At 26.2% G+C, this 15,929-nt stretch overlaps 2 protein-coding genes across 4 annotated transcripts; one reads left to right on the forward strand and one right to left on the reverse strand.

Annotated features, from left to right (window-relative positions):
- Positions 1-430: 430 nt before the first annotated feature.
- Positions 431-6,701, forward strand: LOC103577574 (ubiquitin-conjugating enzyme E2-24 kDa). 3 transcript variants are annotated; one of them, XM_014443555.2, is made up of 5 exons: positions 431-778; positions 1,133-1,267; positions 1,379-1,562; positions 4,699-4,846; positions 4,977-6,701. In XM_014443555.2, exons 2-5 carry the CDS (start codon positions 1,137-1,139, stop codon positions 5,072-5,074), a joined length of 561 nt encoding a protein of 186 aa, XP_014299041.1. In that variant the 5' UTR covers positions 431-778; positions 1,133-1,136; the 3' UTR covers positions 5,075-6,701. The 3 variants fall into 3 exon arrangements, with proteins under 3 accessions (XP_014299041.1, XP_014299042.1, XP_008556488.1); XM_014443556.2 differs by having other exon boundaries at positions 432-687; XM_008558266.3 differs by having other exon boundaries at positions 433-909.
- Positions 6,702-8,226: 1,525 nt separating this feature from the next.
- LOC103577575 (CD63 antigen) lies at positions 8,227-15,191 on the reverse strand. The gene is made up of 6 exons (XM_008558267.3): positions 14,847-15,191; positions 13,994-14,182; positions 13,719-13,889; positions 11,308-11,526; positions 11,157-11,218; positions 8,227-9,485 (listed from the first exon to the last, which is right to left on the reverse strand). Exons 1-6 carry the CDS (start codon positions 14,907-14,909, stop codon positions 9,467-9,469), a joined length of 723 nt encoding a protein of 240 aa, XP_008556489.1. The 5' UTR covers positions 14,910-15,191; the 3' UTR covers positions 8,227-9,466.
- Positions 15,192-15,929: the final 738 nt, after the last annotated feature.

Here is a 15,929-nt window from a genome sequence, read left to right on the forward strand (position 1 = left end):
AAAATAGGGGTTTGTTGACGAGCAGACGCATGCGCTTTTCATAATTTATGGCAGAGAGGTAAAAACCCGAGGTAGACTTTCTCATTGGAAGAACTATAACCGGAAATACCATTTATATGTGTGTCAGTTTTTGTTACTTAGTTTATTTTTTAGTTCTGATATTCAAACACAAAAATATTAATATTTTTACACCATAGTTGAAATTTATCATTTTTAAAACTCAAATAATATATTAAAAAGCGACACTTTGCTATTTTGATACCTTATTATATAAAAATATTTATATTTTAAGATAATAAGCATAGATTTATTGATGTAAATATAATTAATGCATAGCGATTTCTAGTTAAAATCATATGAAAAATGTGGCGCCATTTCCTGAGTCGCCGATTTGAAATTAGTGTCTATTTTGTGCGCTTGTGTAGCTTGTGCTCAGTGGGAATCAGTGAAGGTTGTTCCCGGCAGTTCGGCGTGCAAAAAGGAATTTAACAATCTAGGGAGAGAGAAAGAGAGAGAGAGAGAGTGAGGCTTGAAGAAAAGAAAGAAATCGTGAAAAAGACGCCCGGGTAATCTAAGGAACAGTTAATAGATTGACCTGAATTTTTAAAATATATAAAGTGAAAAAAAAATTACGAGTTGACCCTGTTCAACCTCTTAACCTTGAAAACTAAATGTTCCAAAATTAAGGTAGTTCTTTGTTGTGAATTAATATTGTGCCCTTGTACCTCAAACCTCCATTGTCGTATTCCGACGAGTCTAAGATATTCAAGAGTAACCGGTACGATAATATCTGTTTCAATCGTCAAAAGGACCATCATATTGTTTTGATACTGTTGTAGATAACATTTTAATTGACGCTTAAGTAATCATACAAAATTGTCAACACGGCGTGAAAACTCGAAACAAAAAGTACTCATTATGTATACTTTTTTTTATTTTTCATATTTTTTTTTATTTTTTACTCTAGCTGTTGTTATTACTATTATTTTTGGTTTAATGTTCAACAAAAGCGTTTTAATTTATCAACAACTAATCATTTTTCTGTGTGAAAATTTACTTTAGATCATTAATATTTAGTATAAACAAAAAAAAAAAAAAAAAAAAAAAAAAAAAAAAAACGTTGATTTTATAGAACAATGTCTTCTGGAGCTGGATCTAGTGGCACTGGTAGAGGAAGAGGATCATCATTGGCAGACAATAAACCAGAGAATAAAGAAGCCAAGCCAAATCCTAAAATGTCAAAAGCATTAGGTACATCAGCCAAAAGGTACATCATAACCTCATTTACTTTCTCATTATTTACTATCATTATTTGTTACGTATGTTCTTATTTATGAACTATCATTATTACTTATGTCAAATTATCTAATTTTATTAGAATACAAAAAGAACTAGCAGAAATTACTTTGGATCCTCCGCCTAATTGTAGTGCAGGTCCTAAGGGAGATAACTTATATGAATGGGTATCTACTATCTTAGGCCCGCCAGGATCAGTGTATGAGGGAGGTGTCTTCTTTCTGGACATACACTTTTCCCCGGAATATCCTTTTAAACCTCCAAAAGTATGTATTGCTTAACAAACAAAAATAAAAGAAAAAAAAATATATAAGTATATGTCGAGACAGAGATGAATAAATAGCAGTTTCAAATAAATATTACTTGATTCAAAAGAATATTTTATTATGGTGCCAATACCGGCATTTTCTTGGATCAAGTAAATTATCATTCCCACTTAGAAAATTCATTTAAATGAAATAAACATTTATTTTATTCAATAAACATTATTTGAATTTAAAGAATTATCCATAAAGTAAATAAATTATTTAAATTCACATTTTTAAGAGTTATCCTCAAAGAATGACTTTTAATTTGAGTTCTATAAGCTCTGAATGCTATAATGTTTGTTATTTTTAATACTGGCAACTTTTTTAATTCAATTTTACGTTATTTTTTATAATAAAAAAATTCATTTTTACCTTATTAATTATACAGCTTTATAGACTATAAAATTATTTAAAAAAAGCAGATTGAGTCAAGTCGGTAGGTCAGATAGTTTTTAGTCATAGAAATACAAATTTGATTCTCTATGTAAATTATAATAAAAAATAATAAAATCATTACTGCTATAGTTTTCATATTACAAAAAAAAAAAATTAAATGACAATTTTGTTGAGAATTGTACGGCCATAGAAAAAAAATTTTTATGTATTTCAAACGAAATCATAAAAATAAATGTTCAAGATCACAGAAATATTTTTAAGCAGTCATAAATAATTATAAATTTGACAAATCACAAACTTTATAGATCTCAGAGCAATATTTTAAAATTTAACTCTAGTGTTGTTTCCACAAACCAATTTTTCAAAATATAAATCAGATGATCGATAAGTTAATACAAATATATAATTTATTTTCTCGAGGTAATCGACCCTTAAAATTTGGTAACGTTGAACAAAGTCGTTCAGGTATTTTTCACATGAATTTCAATATATAATTTATTTTCACTCTTTAAAAACTATATAACGATAAAGGTAAATGTCTATTCTCTGTCTGTTAATTTTATCAGTGATTTAATTTTTTTCATGAAATAGTGAGTGGTATATTTAACCAAAAAAATGTTATATTAAAGAATTATTTTAAATTTCGCGTTTATTTCCCAAGTACAATGTTACTATATTTTATTTACTTCACAATGAGAAAAATTATTTGTGAATTTCAACAAATCATTTACTTCATACAATTCTTTGAACTAAGAAAATATTCGTTATATCAAATACATGTGTACTTGATTCAAATAAATTTATTTAATCAGGAATGATAATTTACTTGAATCAAAAAAATATGTCACTATTATAATAATATATTTACTGGCAACTGCGATTTATTTTTCTGTGTACATCATAATAATAAAAAAAATTATCATTTTTAGTTATATTTTTACGAATGTTTCAAAAACTGTACAATGATTAAAATCCTATTTTCACAATTCATTTTCTTGAAAACTGTAGAGTGAATTTTTGACAAAATTTTACAGAACCACGTGTTAGAGTATAAAAAACGCATCCTACAAATTTTAACGACATCATTATTTTAGCTTAAGAGGGGATTGCAAATAATTTTGTCTAAGTTTTTCTCCTAAATGAAAACTTATTACCAGACCCATCCCTGATTAAAAAAAGGGATTTAAAAAGATTCGAAATAAAAAATTTTAAATACTTTTTAATATAGAAAGGCTTAATGCAATACTCTATAGTCTATCGATCGTTGGTCTAATTAATTGAAATTTCCATTGGGTCGCGAGAAAAATTTCGACAAAGCCCCCGTTTACTATAACAGTGGAACGAGGACAGCTCGGCTTACAACTCGAGTATAAAAGAGAAAAAAATGCAAAACTCCCTTGAGTAGGTAACCTTAAATATTATAACATACGAAAACCAGTAATCAGAAAAAAAAATTTTTTTTAACGATATCTTACGAAAAAATAGTCACTGATTTTAATGAACCTTGCAAAAATTTAAATAAAGAACAAATTTGATTAGTTCTAATAATAGATTAAAGTTCTTGAAAAATTTGTGCAATCCGTTTTTACGCCTAAAAATTTCCTTATCAAACTCTACCGAAAATTGGCAATTTGTAAAAGAAATCGATAATCATTATATAAAAAGTAATTTGAAGCTCATTTTATCAGCTTCAACGTCTTTTCTACAATAACAAGCATGATCTTTTTTGTCTTGATAAAACTTCGAACACTTATTCTTTAGACGATTTGTTGATCGAGTTAAAAAATTACGAAAATCAGTTGAGTATTTGAGAAATGGTGGCAATTTGAAATTTTGAAATCCATAAAAACGGCTTTCTTTGTCAAATAAATTTGAGAAATAAAAAGAGTGCACTTCTGTGAAAAAGACGTTCAAGTTGATAAAATAAGCTTCACATTGCTTTTTTACTTTGTATTCAATGATCATTTCTATTGGGGTTTTAGGATATTTTAGTGAAAACTTACTTTCATTCCAGCTTCCGAGTGGCACTTTATCTAAATATACGCTGTAATTTTTTAAATCTATTAAAAAATATAAATACCGTTTTAACATTTCAGTCACTTAATCGCTCTAAAAAGTAGTGGATTACGTCTGAACTTGTCCTTCAAAAATCTTTGCTAAGTAATTGAAGTTAATAACATTTGAGAGCAAAGAAACTTGGAATTTCCAACAACTAAATAAAGATAATATTCCACAATTTCTTTAATCTAGTATTGACAGATATTTCTGTTACATCTTATAAAACCAAAATAATAGAAAGAAATCTGAAAATCAAAAAATATTTTTTGACAATGATTTTTGTTAATAATGTATATTTAAGTGTTTATATTAAATTTTCTATTAAAATAAGTGTTTATGCATAGTAGTCAATATTAATTGTTTTTCTTTTGAATAATTAAAAAAAATAATAATCATAATAATTAAATTTTTAAAATCAAAATAATACATGTCGTACTCCTCACATTTGAGGTATTTTGAATTTATGCAGAATAGATAGCGAGTTCATGAAAAAGCTACACTCAAAAATTTTGAATACTGAAAATATTTTTACCGTAATCAAAATATTTTTTTTTAAATCATAAAGAAGTGCAAGACTCATAGTTAGCAAAAATTGCTTAAATATATTTATTTATATATAAAAAAATATTTTTCAATTTAGGTAACATTTAGAACACGTATCTATCACTGCAACATTAATAGTCAAGGTGTAATATGTCTTGATATACTTAAAGACAATTGGTCTCCTGCATTAACTATTTCCAAAGTTCTTCTGTCCATCTGCTCACTACTTACAGACTGTAATCCAGGTTTGTGACTTTACAATTAGTTGTTGAAAAATGTTATAGATGATGAATAAAAAAATTATTTATTCAAAACTATTAAAAATTAATGAATAATAGTTCTCTAATTATAATTAGAAATATTATTTTTTTTCAGCGGACCCTTTGGTTGGTAGTATAGCATCACAGTATCTACAGAATCGAGAAGAACATGATCGTATAGCACGACTTTGGACTAAACGGTATGCTACATGAGCTTTTTGCTCAAAATCATACCTAACTCCTATCAGCCTCATGCCAATTAACCATCCATTGCGCTGCTCTCACAAAACTTTATTTTAATGCCTCTTGTGCGTGTGCGCGCAAAATACGTTCCTAAATATTAAGTCCATTGTGGACTTAAGTTTTAATCCTCATGATTCAAGTTTAAGATTTATCCAAAAAAAATACGTAAAATAAAAAATTTGAAAATTTAATAATAAAAAATTTTTAGTTATAAATGTATTAGCTACAAACTTATAACGATTAAAATCCGGCTCGACTAAGATTGTGATTATTTGTATGTAAGATAATAGTACTAATGTGTAGAAGATGAGTGAATGCTGATTAGTATTTTTTTTTTTTATTTTGTATCGTAGTTTGTTAAGGCATGAGCTGGGAGTTAATCATTAATGATATATTATTTTATTTTTTATTAAAAATATAAATTTAAAAAATACACTCTTTTAAGTGTAAATTATTATTACAGTGTAGTGTCAAAAAAAAAAATAATAATAATTATTATAATAATAATAATGTTTAATCGTGGACAGTAAAGGAGAAAAGATAAGTGATCTACGATCAATCATAAACTACTTTAATAATAAAAACGAAAAAAATAATAATTAAGGTAATAGTAAGTAATTCTAATACTAATTAATTTTAGTTTTTAAAAAGACTTGTATGGTATGCTAATTTTTTTTCTTATAGCCGCATAAAGATAAATATAAACAAAATTACTAAGACTCCTTTAAATCCTATATCCTGTGAATATTTTCGCGTGTACGCGCCAAGAAAAATATTAATCTACATCATTAGTTTTTTTTTCGTTCTTCCGTTTTTAATATGCAACACATTTATTAATTGTGATTGTAAATAAGTATAATCATTTCTGTTTCTTGTATATTTTACTATGTAAAAAATAAGTATAACAATTTTTTAAAAATAATTTAAAATATGAAAGAAGATTGAAAAGAATACATCGCAAGAACTGAAAATTAATTCTATTTATTAAGATGTTTAAAAATTCTGGCGCATGGCCTGTTTAGGATAGTAGCCAATAAGAAATTTAAAAAAAAAAAAAAAAAAAACAATGGTTTACCCTATTTTTTAATTATTTTCTAATACCGTCGTGCTCGTGACAAACATCGACGAGTTGAGGATGGACGAGCCCACTTTGTAAATAGTTTACTCTTAACGCATAGATATTTGCTTTTGCTTTTTAAACTACTAAAAAAAAATCTGTATTAGCAAAAAAAAAAAGTTGAATAACAAAAAATTAAGAAGAATAAAAAAAAGTCACGCCTTAAGCATAGCCTTGTATAGATTAAAAACAATGTATAACATTGAGCAAACAAAATTTTATGCATACTCTTAAAATTTTTGCAAAATGAAATCTATCTTTTGTAAATATCTCCTTGCGTGGAGTCATGATTTGCGAAGTGGTTGAATCCACATATCTGTTCAATATCCTATTGAAAAACAGCGATAGAAAAAAAAGAAAACCTATAAGTATATATATATATATATAACTTATAAATTCTGCAATCTGTAAAATAAAATTTTAATATTCATTTTAAATGATGGAATTGAATATTAAAAACTGCTGCGGTATCAATATAAAAATAAAATACATAAAACATTGTACAATAAAATTGTTTTTTTTTTTTTTTTTTTTTTTTTTGAGTTTATTAATTCCTATTAATCATGTTTTTTATACTTTAAGATAAAGGATATATTTAAAAAATAATTTTTTCCGCATAAATTATTTATTAATACACCATTAAAGCTAAACAATTATGTGATAAAGTTAAATATTAGTTCTATTTTCGTTACAAAAAAAACAAAATAAGTTAACTTACATCATTTAGTTTTTCAAAGTACAGAGTTTCATAAATTCACAATTTAATTTTTCTCTTTTTATTGTTTATAAATTCAATTTATAATATTTAATTTTAATTTCTTATCAATTTCTAATGATAAATCTTACATTGAAATGATTATAAGTCAGTCGTAAAAATACAAGATGTATAATAAAAAAAATGACAAAAATATACTTTTGTAGAATATTGAATCGCAAAATGTAAATGTTATATATTATATATAGCCAATATTTGTTCTAAATTTTTTAACGTTTTTGTATTTAATAATTTTATTTTTTTAATACTGATTATAATAATCTTTGTTCAGTCTTTATCGCGGCCTGACAATAATAATTTCATCAATAGACCAAGTATATATTATGGAGGTGAATGGTTTATCTCAAATATGCAAGGGAGTTTACAAATCGATTAGCTACATTATTTTGGAGAAATTTACTCATCTTGTACACGTAGACTTATGGAACATAGATGAATTGGCATGAAATTTATAAAATCGTTTAAATAATAATATAAATTTCAGGCTACATCATCAATTCTTTATAAATGTACATGTTTAAAAAGTAAATTATAAAATTAATAACTAATGGATTTGAAATGTTTCTTATTCCATATGAAAAAATACATATTCGGGAATATATATCGGTAAAATAGCATCTATATACGACCGTACTAAAGATATAAGCTACATACATAATTCTTTGTCGGGATATATATTTTTTCGTACAGGATATATTTAAATCACATTTTAATTCCTATACATTTTGAGATAGATCACTGACTTCTTAAAAAGAACAAAATTTTTTTTTTCTTTTCTTTGTTATAAATACCAATGATAAAAATACGTAAACTACGATTATATTGCTCAAGAATAAATAAAAAAAAAAGAGAGAAATCAACTAATTATTATAAGAGTACATCAATTACAATTGATTCTTTCGTGAATAGTAATGAGCAAAACTTTGGACATTAAATTGAATATTTTTTTTTCTGCATCGTTACATGAATTTTTTTTTCAACTTTAAATAAATATATCACCATGAATTGTGATTTATTTATTATATAATAATTATATATATAAAGTGAGTAATCTTAAAATTCAATACTTATACCCCATAGATCAGCTAAAAAAACTTTAAAAAAAAAGTCCTTTAAGCTCGACGTTTATATTTAAAATTTAAATTATCCTCCACAATTAATGTTTACATCTGTTAACTGAAATTTTTTAACATACATTATTATATACCAATAAATAGAAAAAATCAGTAATCAAATTTTGAATTAATCTTATTCAAACTCTTTTATGTATTAAAAAGCCATCTGCGTGATGTACATGTATTGAATTCCGAAAATACCTTAAAAAAGAATTATCCTTTGTTCAGACCATACAACACTCTAATTTAAATCTGTGATTGAAAACTTTTTGTTTCCTTCTTATTTATATTTTACTCTGTTTCTTTTGTTGTTTCTATTTTTATGTGTAACGTGCGAGCGAAGAAGGAAGGACACAATAACATTAGAAGTACATACTTATTAATTATGTATGATTTAACTGTTAAATATAAACATATAATTTAGTCGACTAATATTTTTATAAATAATAATCTTAAATAATTGTTAAAGAGATTCATTTAAAATATTTTGAATCCTATACTCTATAACTAACTTTAAATTGATCGAATGAATATATATGTAAATGAAATCAATTTTATTCCAGGATGGACGGTCGAAATAAAATCAATAATTATTTAAATTATAGGAAACATCTATGGACGGCAATGATAAATGACTATTTTTTTTATTTTGATTAAAGTGATATAATAACAAATATGTGAAAATAAAACGTTAAAAGTGCTTTTTATATGAAGCAAGCGGCGATCAATACCATACAATACAACTATTCTTGTTTTACTTTTTATTGACGGTCTATCCTGGATTTATAGCTTATAATTATGTTTTTTTTTTTTTATATATATTAATATACAGAAGCGGTTGCAAGCCAATTTACTTTTAAGGAGCCATACTGTTAGAGTATTCAAAGCTGTTTTATAATTTTCTGTAGTTAATAGCAAGTTATTATTTACTTTTTTACTTATTTACTTTATCATTTAATTGGAGAAAAAAAAATTTCTTAAAATTTTTGAATAACTTCCGTTCAAACTGAATACATTTTTATTTGGTTATAACTGGCAGTTAAAAAAAAACAGTTAAAAATTTTTTCTAGGTGATAGTATGTAATACAAAATTTTCAACTGCTTTTAGTTTTGTGAATTTTAATTTAAGTTGTATATATATCAATTGGATTTGATTTTTTACAACGATAAAATTTTTAAAATAATATAAAGAGATTATCGTTTGTTTTTATAAATTAACGCATCATTATTTTCAATACGCGTTCAATAAGCACAACTAAGTAATAAAATAATAAAATTCCTTTGAGTTAATGCATGATGAATAATATATTATATTTGATTATATGAAAATGTTATGCCTCTTAATTGGTAGCTCATCAATGTGCCGTGGTCTCACTGTAATTTGAAATATTGTATCATTTTTTATGAATAGTTATATTTTTATAATTTGGTATATAATTAGTTTTTCTATTTGTTATTGATACTTCATTGAGTGAAATTATTGGAATTTTTAGAGGCCTTGCATGGTGCAAAAAAAAAATGCAATTAGATTAGAAAAAAGTTCAAACAAGCGCCAGATAGAGCATACAATAGGCAAGAAAAAACAATAACTGGAGATTAAAATCTCACATTTTGTAATAAAATAAATACACCCTCTGTCCCAAGTTGACAACTTTTCATTTTTCATTGATCGATCCTCTTCGTCGCACATAAGTGACTTTTCTATACGTACTTTCCAAAAATAAAAAAAAAAAATAAAAAAAAAAAAAAAAAAAAGATAAAATAAGTAATAAATATGTTATTTTATTAGTCTCACTTAGAATTCGGTTCTAACCGAAATTTAAAAAATTTTTCATTATATTTTAACTCTACATAAACTTAACAATGCAGAAAATAACAGAATAATACATATTTATATATTTATATAGATATATATATATATATTCGTTTAACGATACAATAAATGAATTTACATAATTCAGTTTAGGATTATTTATACTTTTTTTTTTATCAAGAATTTAATATTTTTTTTTTATAAATTTTGTATTTGTTTCTTATTAAATGAATTATTCATTATTTTAAAGCAAATTAAATTTTTTAAATTCAGAAGAACTTAATGTTAATAACACGGTTATTTCCCAAAAATACAAAAAAGTGTTGATACTCAGATTCTTGACAACCGTAGTACAGTACAATGAAGGAATAAATATTAAAATCTTTTTTATTTAATTACATTTTTTTTCATTACACAGACACGCTTAATTATTTTTGATCTCAGCGCCTTTCAATTTTGTGTTCTGAAGCATATTGAAATATACCGAAGGTTAGAATAAACGAGTGATGTGAGTTTACATAAAAATTTATGAACGTACCATTGGTATGAAACTAAGTTTTATGTATACACGTCAATAAAAAAAGCCCTTATACCAATTCCACAGAATAAAGACAGATACATACATGCTTATGGTGATTGAATTTTAAGCGAAAGCTTTGACGATTACATCCTCTCTCTTAATTAATAATTAAAAATTTAAATCAAGTCGAATGTGTAAGCTCATTAAGCCATTTGACAAAAAAGCTATTACAATCTTTTCAGAAAGAAAAACAAAATTAAATTCAACAAAGTGAAAATATTTTTGATAATTATATTAAATTTGTTGTGATGAGTGTAATTTTAAAATTTTACACTCCAGAACGATTTAATGGCTATTTCAATGCAAGTTTATCAATTGTTTTTTTTCGTACAAAAATACAAAATTATTAAAATAATAATTCTAAAGAAATGAAGCAAAGGTTTAATTTGTACGATGAAATTATATACGAATTAATAACAATAATCATTAAAAAAAAAAAAAAAAAAAAAAACCAATGCATCTTTGTGGATTGTGCATTCATAACGATATTAACAACATCAATATTAATAAATAAAAATAAGTGTTTAAATATAGCTTGTGCAAAAGAACAAATATTTCGGTACAAAAAGTGCACACTTAGGCGAATACAAATCATTTTTTGTCTTTTGCTTTTGCAATTGAAAGTTATAGATACTGTTTTTTGTCAGCTTACACAGTCTCATATTCACGACGAATCGATCGAGCTAAACAGCAAGCGAATATAACTCCAATTAACTGAAATCAAAATTTAGCAATAAATTTTTTGCAAAAATAATAAAAAGAAATAATGATAGTATTTTTTGTCGTATCATAATATAAATTACCTGAACAAGAGCTATTCCAATACCAACTGCTCCAAGAATAACTGCCTTATCTTCAATAGCATCCTTCAGTTTTTTCATACACCCCTCAGAACTGACAGTAATTGAATTTGAATCGCATTTATGGTTGAGAACTACCTCGTGACAGCATGAATTTGGCAGTTCAGTATTAGGGTATAAAATAGCCCAATCTGATGATGTAGCAATACCGCAGCATTTAAACTAAATGATTATAATAAAACAAAGATAATTTTTATTTATTTAAAAATGAAAATATAAAAATAACAAATTAATCTATCAAGTAGAATTAATGTTATTTGAGATTTTTTTAATTTTATATTTAAAAAATTTTTATGGAACAATACTTTCCAAACAGTTCCATATATCTCTAAATGTTTTAAAAGAAAAAAAAACCTTTCTTCTACATGTGTAATTCATTTTTTTTGTACAATCGTAAATATAATTATTCAAGCACACTCAATGGGTCCTTAGATTTTCGTTTAATTCAATATATTCTTGAATAATTTTACCATATTTTTAATGTTAAGAAATTGAAATATTTCAGAACAAGTAATTAACGAAAAACTTATTTATTTGAAATTCAGTAATTTTATAATATAAAAAAATAATCGGTTAATAGTTTGATTGAATTTTTATTCGACCTAAAAGTAAATTTAAAAAACTAGAACTTTTATATTACTCATAATTTAGGTAAATGTTTAGAAGTGGAGCTGACCCATGTTTAAATTAGTGAAACATTTATTGTAAGCAATTAGCAATAAAACCAGGTTGGTCATCATGTTATTGTCGGCGGATTGACGATATATTTGTTCAAATTAATTATAAAATAAGCGTCAATATTCAAGTGTGCTATATTAACGCACTCTTGCCTTAGACTACATCTCTTACTAGTACGCGCCGGCGTAAAACAGTGTTGTGGGTTTCAGCCAGACACTATACTAGCCAAGGGAGGCAGATACCATCGAAACTACTTGCACCAAAATGTTATGTGAGCTGTTGTACACATTAAAAATACTGAAATAACATAAATATGCTGATTTTCACTATTTACAAGAGTTTAAAAATTATTTGTAACGCTTAGATAGACCTTTCTATCGCCACCGTCCATCTTACGGTATTATATAAAATATTTATTAGAAAAATTTATTTTTGAAAATTTGCATGATTTTATGTTATTTTTATCAATTTGTACACTTCAATTGCAAGACTCAGATAGATATCTAGTGTTAGATACAAAAACTCATACAGAAAATTTAATCCGCCGTGTAGCTGAACACGTGGAAAAAATTGAATTATAGATATTTAAGGTGTAAGCACTTGAAACATTGAAAAATGTGGTCAGCCTGAATATAGACAATTACCATAATTTATTCTATTAAAAAAAATAATAATAAACTATTAGAGATAAACAACGTATTTGAATTGCATTAAACGTGGAATATTATAAATAGAAATTCGATTTTATTATGTTGCCACATTAAATATTACAATTTGTTTGGAAAATCGAAAATTTTCGACGACCTTGCCACTAGAATAATAAAAAGCAAACCTTATATTTTATTAAAATCATTGTTATGAAATGTTCCTTTCACCGTGACAATCTTATGCAATCATTATATTGGTAACTTGAACGGACACTAGTTTGAGCAAATTAATCATTACGGTCGATGACTTCAAGACTTTACCGCTTAAACGATGGATCACGTACACAAAAGAAAGGAAGCAACGCATTATGAATAAAAACTTGCAATAAAAATAATATTTTTCAATGGTCTAGAAATGTCAAACGTATAAATAAAGGAAAAGAAATTAAGGGGAAAGTTCTATAGAATTTTTAGAGGGTAGAACTCAGCACATGGTCATGTCACAATCATGAGCGACACGCGACTTCCCTATTACCTACATACACATAATTCTGCCAGTCTAGACACTAGCTTTTTTTTATGAGTTATTTTTCAATAGCTTATGCAATAACATAGTATAATGTTAAATTTGTAAAAAAAAAAAAAAAAAGGTAAATTGAACGAAAGTGAAAAATTGTGATTTTTCAAGAGGCTCAATCTTATTGAAGATTAGAACGATCTATTGTTGAGGAAGGTTCTTGACAACCATACACGCGAGGATGCCATTGACCATATTACGTAAGTAAAATATAAAATATAAAGAGGGGAAGGGCAGGAAATATACTGAGGAGTGTCACTATACCATATATGTAAAGGCCGCGTATAAGGGTAGAATATTGATTTATGATATAAGCAAGGTCTACTTTTACGTGGCTATTATTTCACAAGCACATCGACGTCCAAGAGATGGCAGCTATAAATGTTCTATCAAACCTTTTCACCATTGTACAATATTATAAAGTAATTTATAACGATAAACAAAATACTTACATCGTGCTGCATAACATCCCAAGACTTTTGGACCTTTGGATCTGATTTATACAAAGGCATTGTATTATTAAGACGAGATTGTAGCATCTTGCCTACTTCATTGCGCATCATGTAGCCGCAAATGCCTGCGCCAAGCTCTAATGCGAAAATCAGGAGTAACAGCACTGAGAACTGTATAAAAATTAAAAAAAATATATATATATGTATTTACAGATTTCACTTTACTATAATAATTTAATAATTTTATAAATATTTTTAAATAAAAAGTAACTTACAGTAATTATCATACAATGATGCTCCTTGACTGCTCCACAGCATCCGAAAAAGGATACTAGGAAGACTGTAACCCCAACGACGATCATCAATACAGGTGCAGCGAAAAACCAATTATCCATAAAATTACTATAGTCATTGTACATTGCCAGAATTACCGCTCCGACCGCAATAAATACTATTCCGGTTATCTGAAATTAAAAATTATTCATTTATTGTATTATATTTATTATATACGCTGTTATTCAATTCACAGACAATTATTCATTATGCTATATAATATAGCTGATTCGTTCATTCAGTAATATTAATTATCCAATTTATCCTCTCTCACGTATTTGTCTAATGAATAAATAAAAAAAATAAAAGGAAAGAAAAAAAAAACTTCATCCTACGCTTGTTGAGCTCCATCTTTAAAAAGTCTACTTTTGTTTCTTCTTTTCTTTCTGTTCTCCGTTAGAAAAAGAAGTGACCATGATATCCTGAATTCTGAGAATATATGTTTCAATGAATCTGATTTTTTTTTTCCTACAACACTCCTTTACATTCTTTTTCGCTCTATCTATTTGATGTTTTCACATCGATAAATTAAAAAAAAAAATGATGGAAAAGAAATAAGGGGAAAAAATCCATTGAGACGTAAATAACACGTTCGTGTTTCACATTCGCATTTCGCAGCGGCTCCTGCTCGTAGGTGAGGATAACTATATATACATGCAAACTGTGTATGTGTATGTATTATCGAGCGGCCTCAAAGAAGCTTCCAGTTCAAAAGCTTAACGCACAACAATCATGCATGGGCAACGAAGGAAAAAGTATTATTAAAAAATATAATTATAATTTAAATATACTTACGGCAAATATAAGATTGAAAAGGAATAAAAGATATTTGACACAAGCCATTCCTCCGGACACCATCTTGACTGCTTAAATAATCCTTAGATTATTGACGTTGAAACACTAAATATAATATATTACACACCCGCTTGTTTTTTTCGTTTCACGAATGAAGAATGTAAATTTTATTATCAAGTTTTATTTATTATTATACTTTTATCTACTTCACTTGATTTTCTTTTCTTTTAACACACGATTAATATGATCTATGTCCACACGCTCTGAGATCCCGCTTTGAATTGAGCCGGATATTTTTGTTGCTGTCTCTATTGTTGTACTGCGCGCGCACACCTTTCGCGAAAGACGACTGACGCCGTTGTGACTGGATCCCAAGTAAAGAGGGAGAAAAAAAGGAAAAAAAAAAGCAGCGAGTTCGTGAAAATAAATATGCGAACAATTATGATCATGTCTATTTTCAATGTAAATTCTTGCATTACTTATACAAATAATACTGATAGTAGAGAATAATAACAATTTTTTTTTATTTTAAACAAACAAAATACTTATAGAAAAGAATTTTTTAAATTTCGTGTCAATACTTTTAAAAAATGGTTTAGTACATATTCAAAAAATTTTACTCTACAAATAATTTGTTTATAAAAATAGGAAAATTTTCCGATGTCTGTTATTTTCAGTATCATATTATGCAAAAAATATTTAAAATAAAGAACAAAAATGTTTTTTATTTATAACCGTTTTTTTCGACATGTAGCTATGTGAAAAAAAAAAAAAAAAAAAAAAAAAAATAGAATAAGTACCCATTGTAAGTGTTTGATGTTACCGTAGTTTCGATTGGATGTCGTGACAAATGTCTGTTACATTTGTGTGCAATTTTAAGTTACAAACGCGATTGAGCGTGTTGTACTTCTAATTCCAGTTGGTAAAATAATGATGATAGAGAAAAAAAAAACAATGATAATAATGTCGATTTTAATTTTCATTTTATTGGATTTATATAGAAAATTTAATATACATTATAGCGAAATTCCTAATTACAATAGACTCGATTTTCTTCCGTTTAACTTTTTTTTTTTTTTTGGG

This window comes from Microplitis demolitor, chromosome 5 (assembly GCF_026212275.2).
Source record: "Microplitis demolitor isolate Queensland-Clemson2020A chromosome 5, iyMicDemo2.1a, whole genome shotgun sequence".
NCBI lineage: Eukaryota > Metazoa > Arthropoda > Insecta > Hymenoptera > Braconidae > Microplitis > Microplitis demolitor.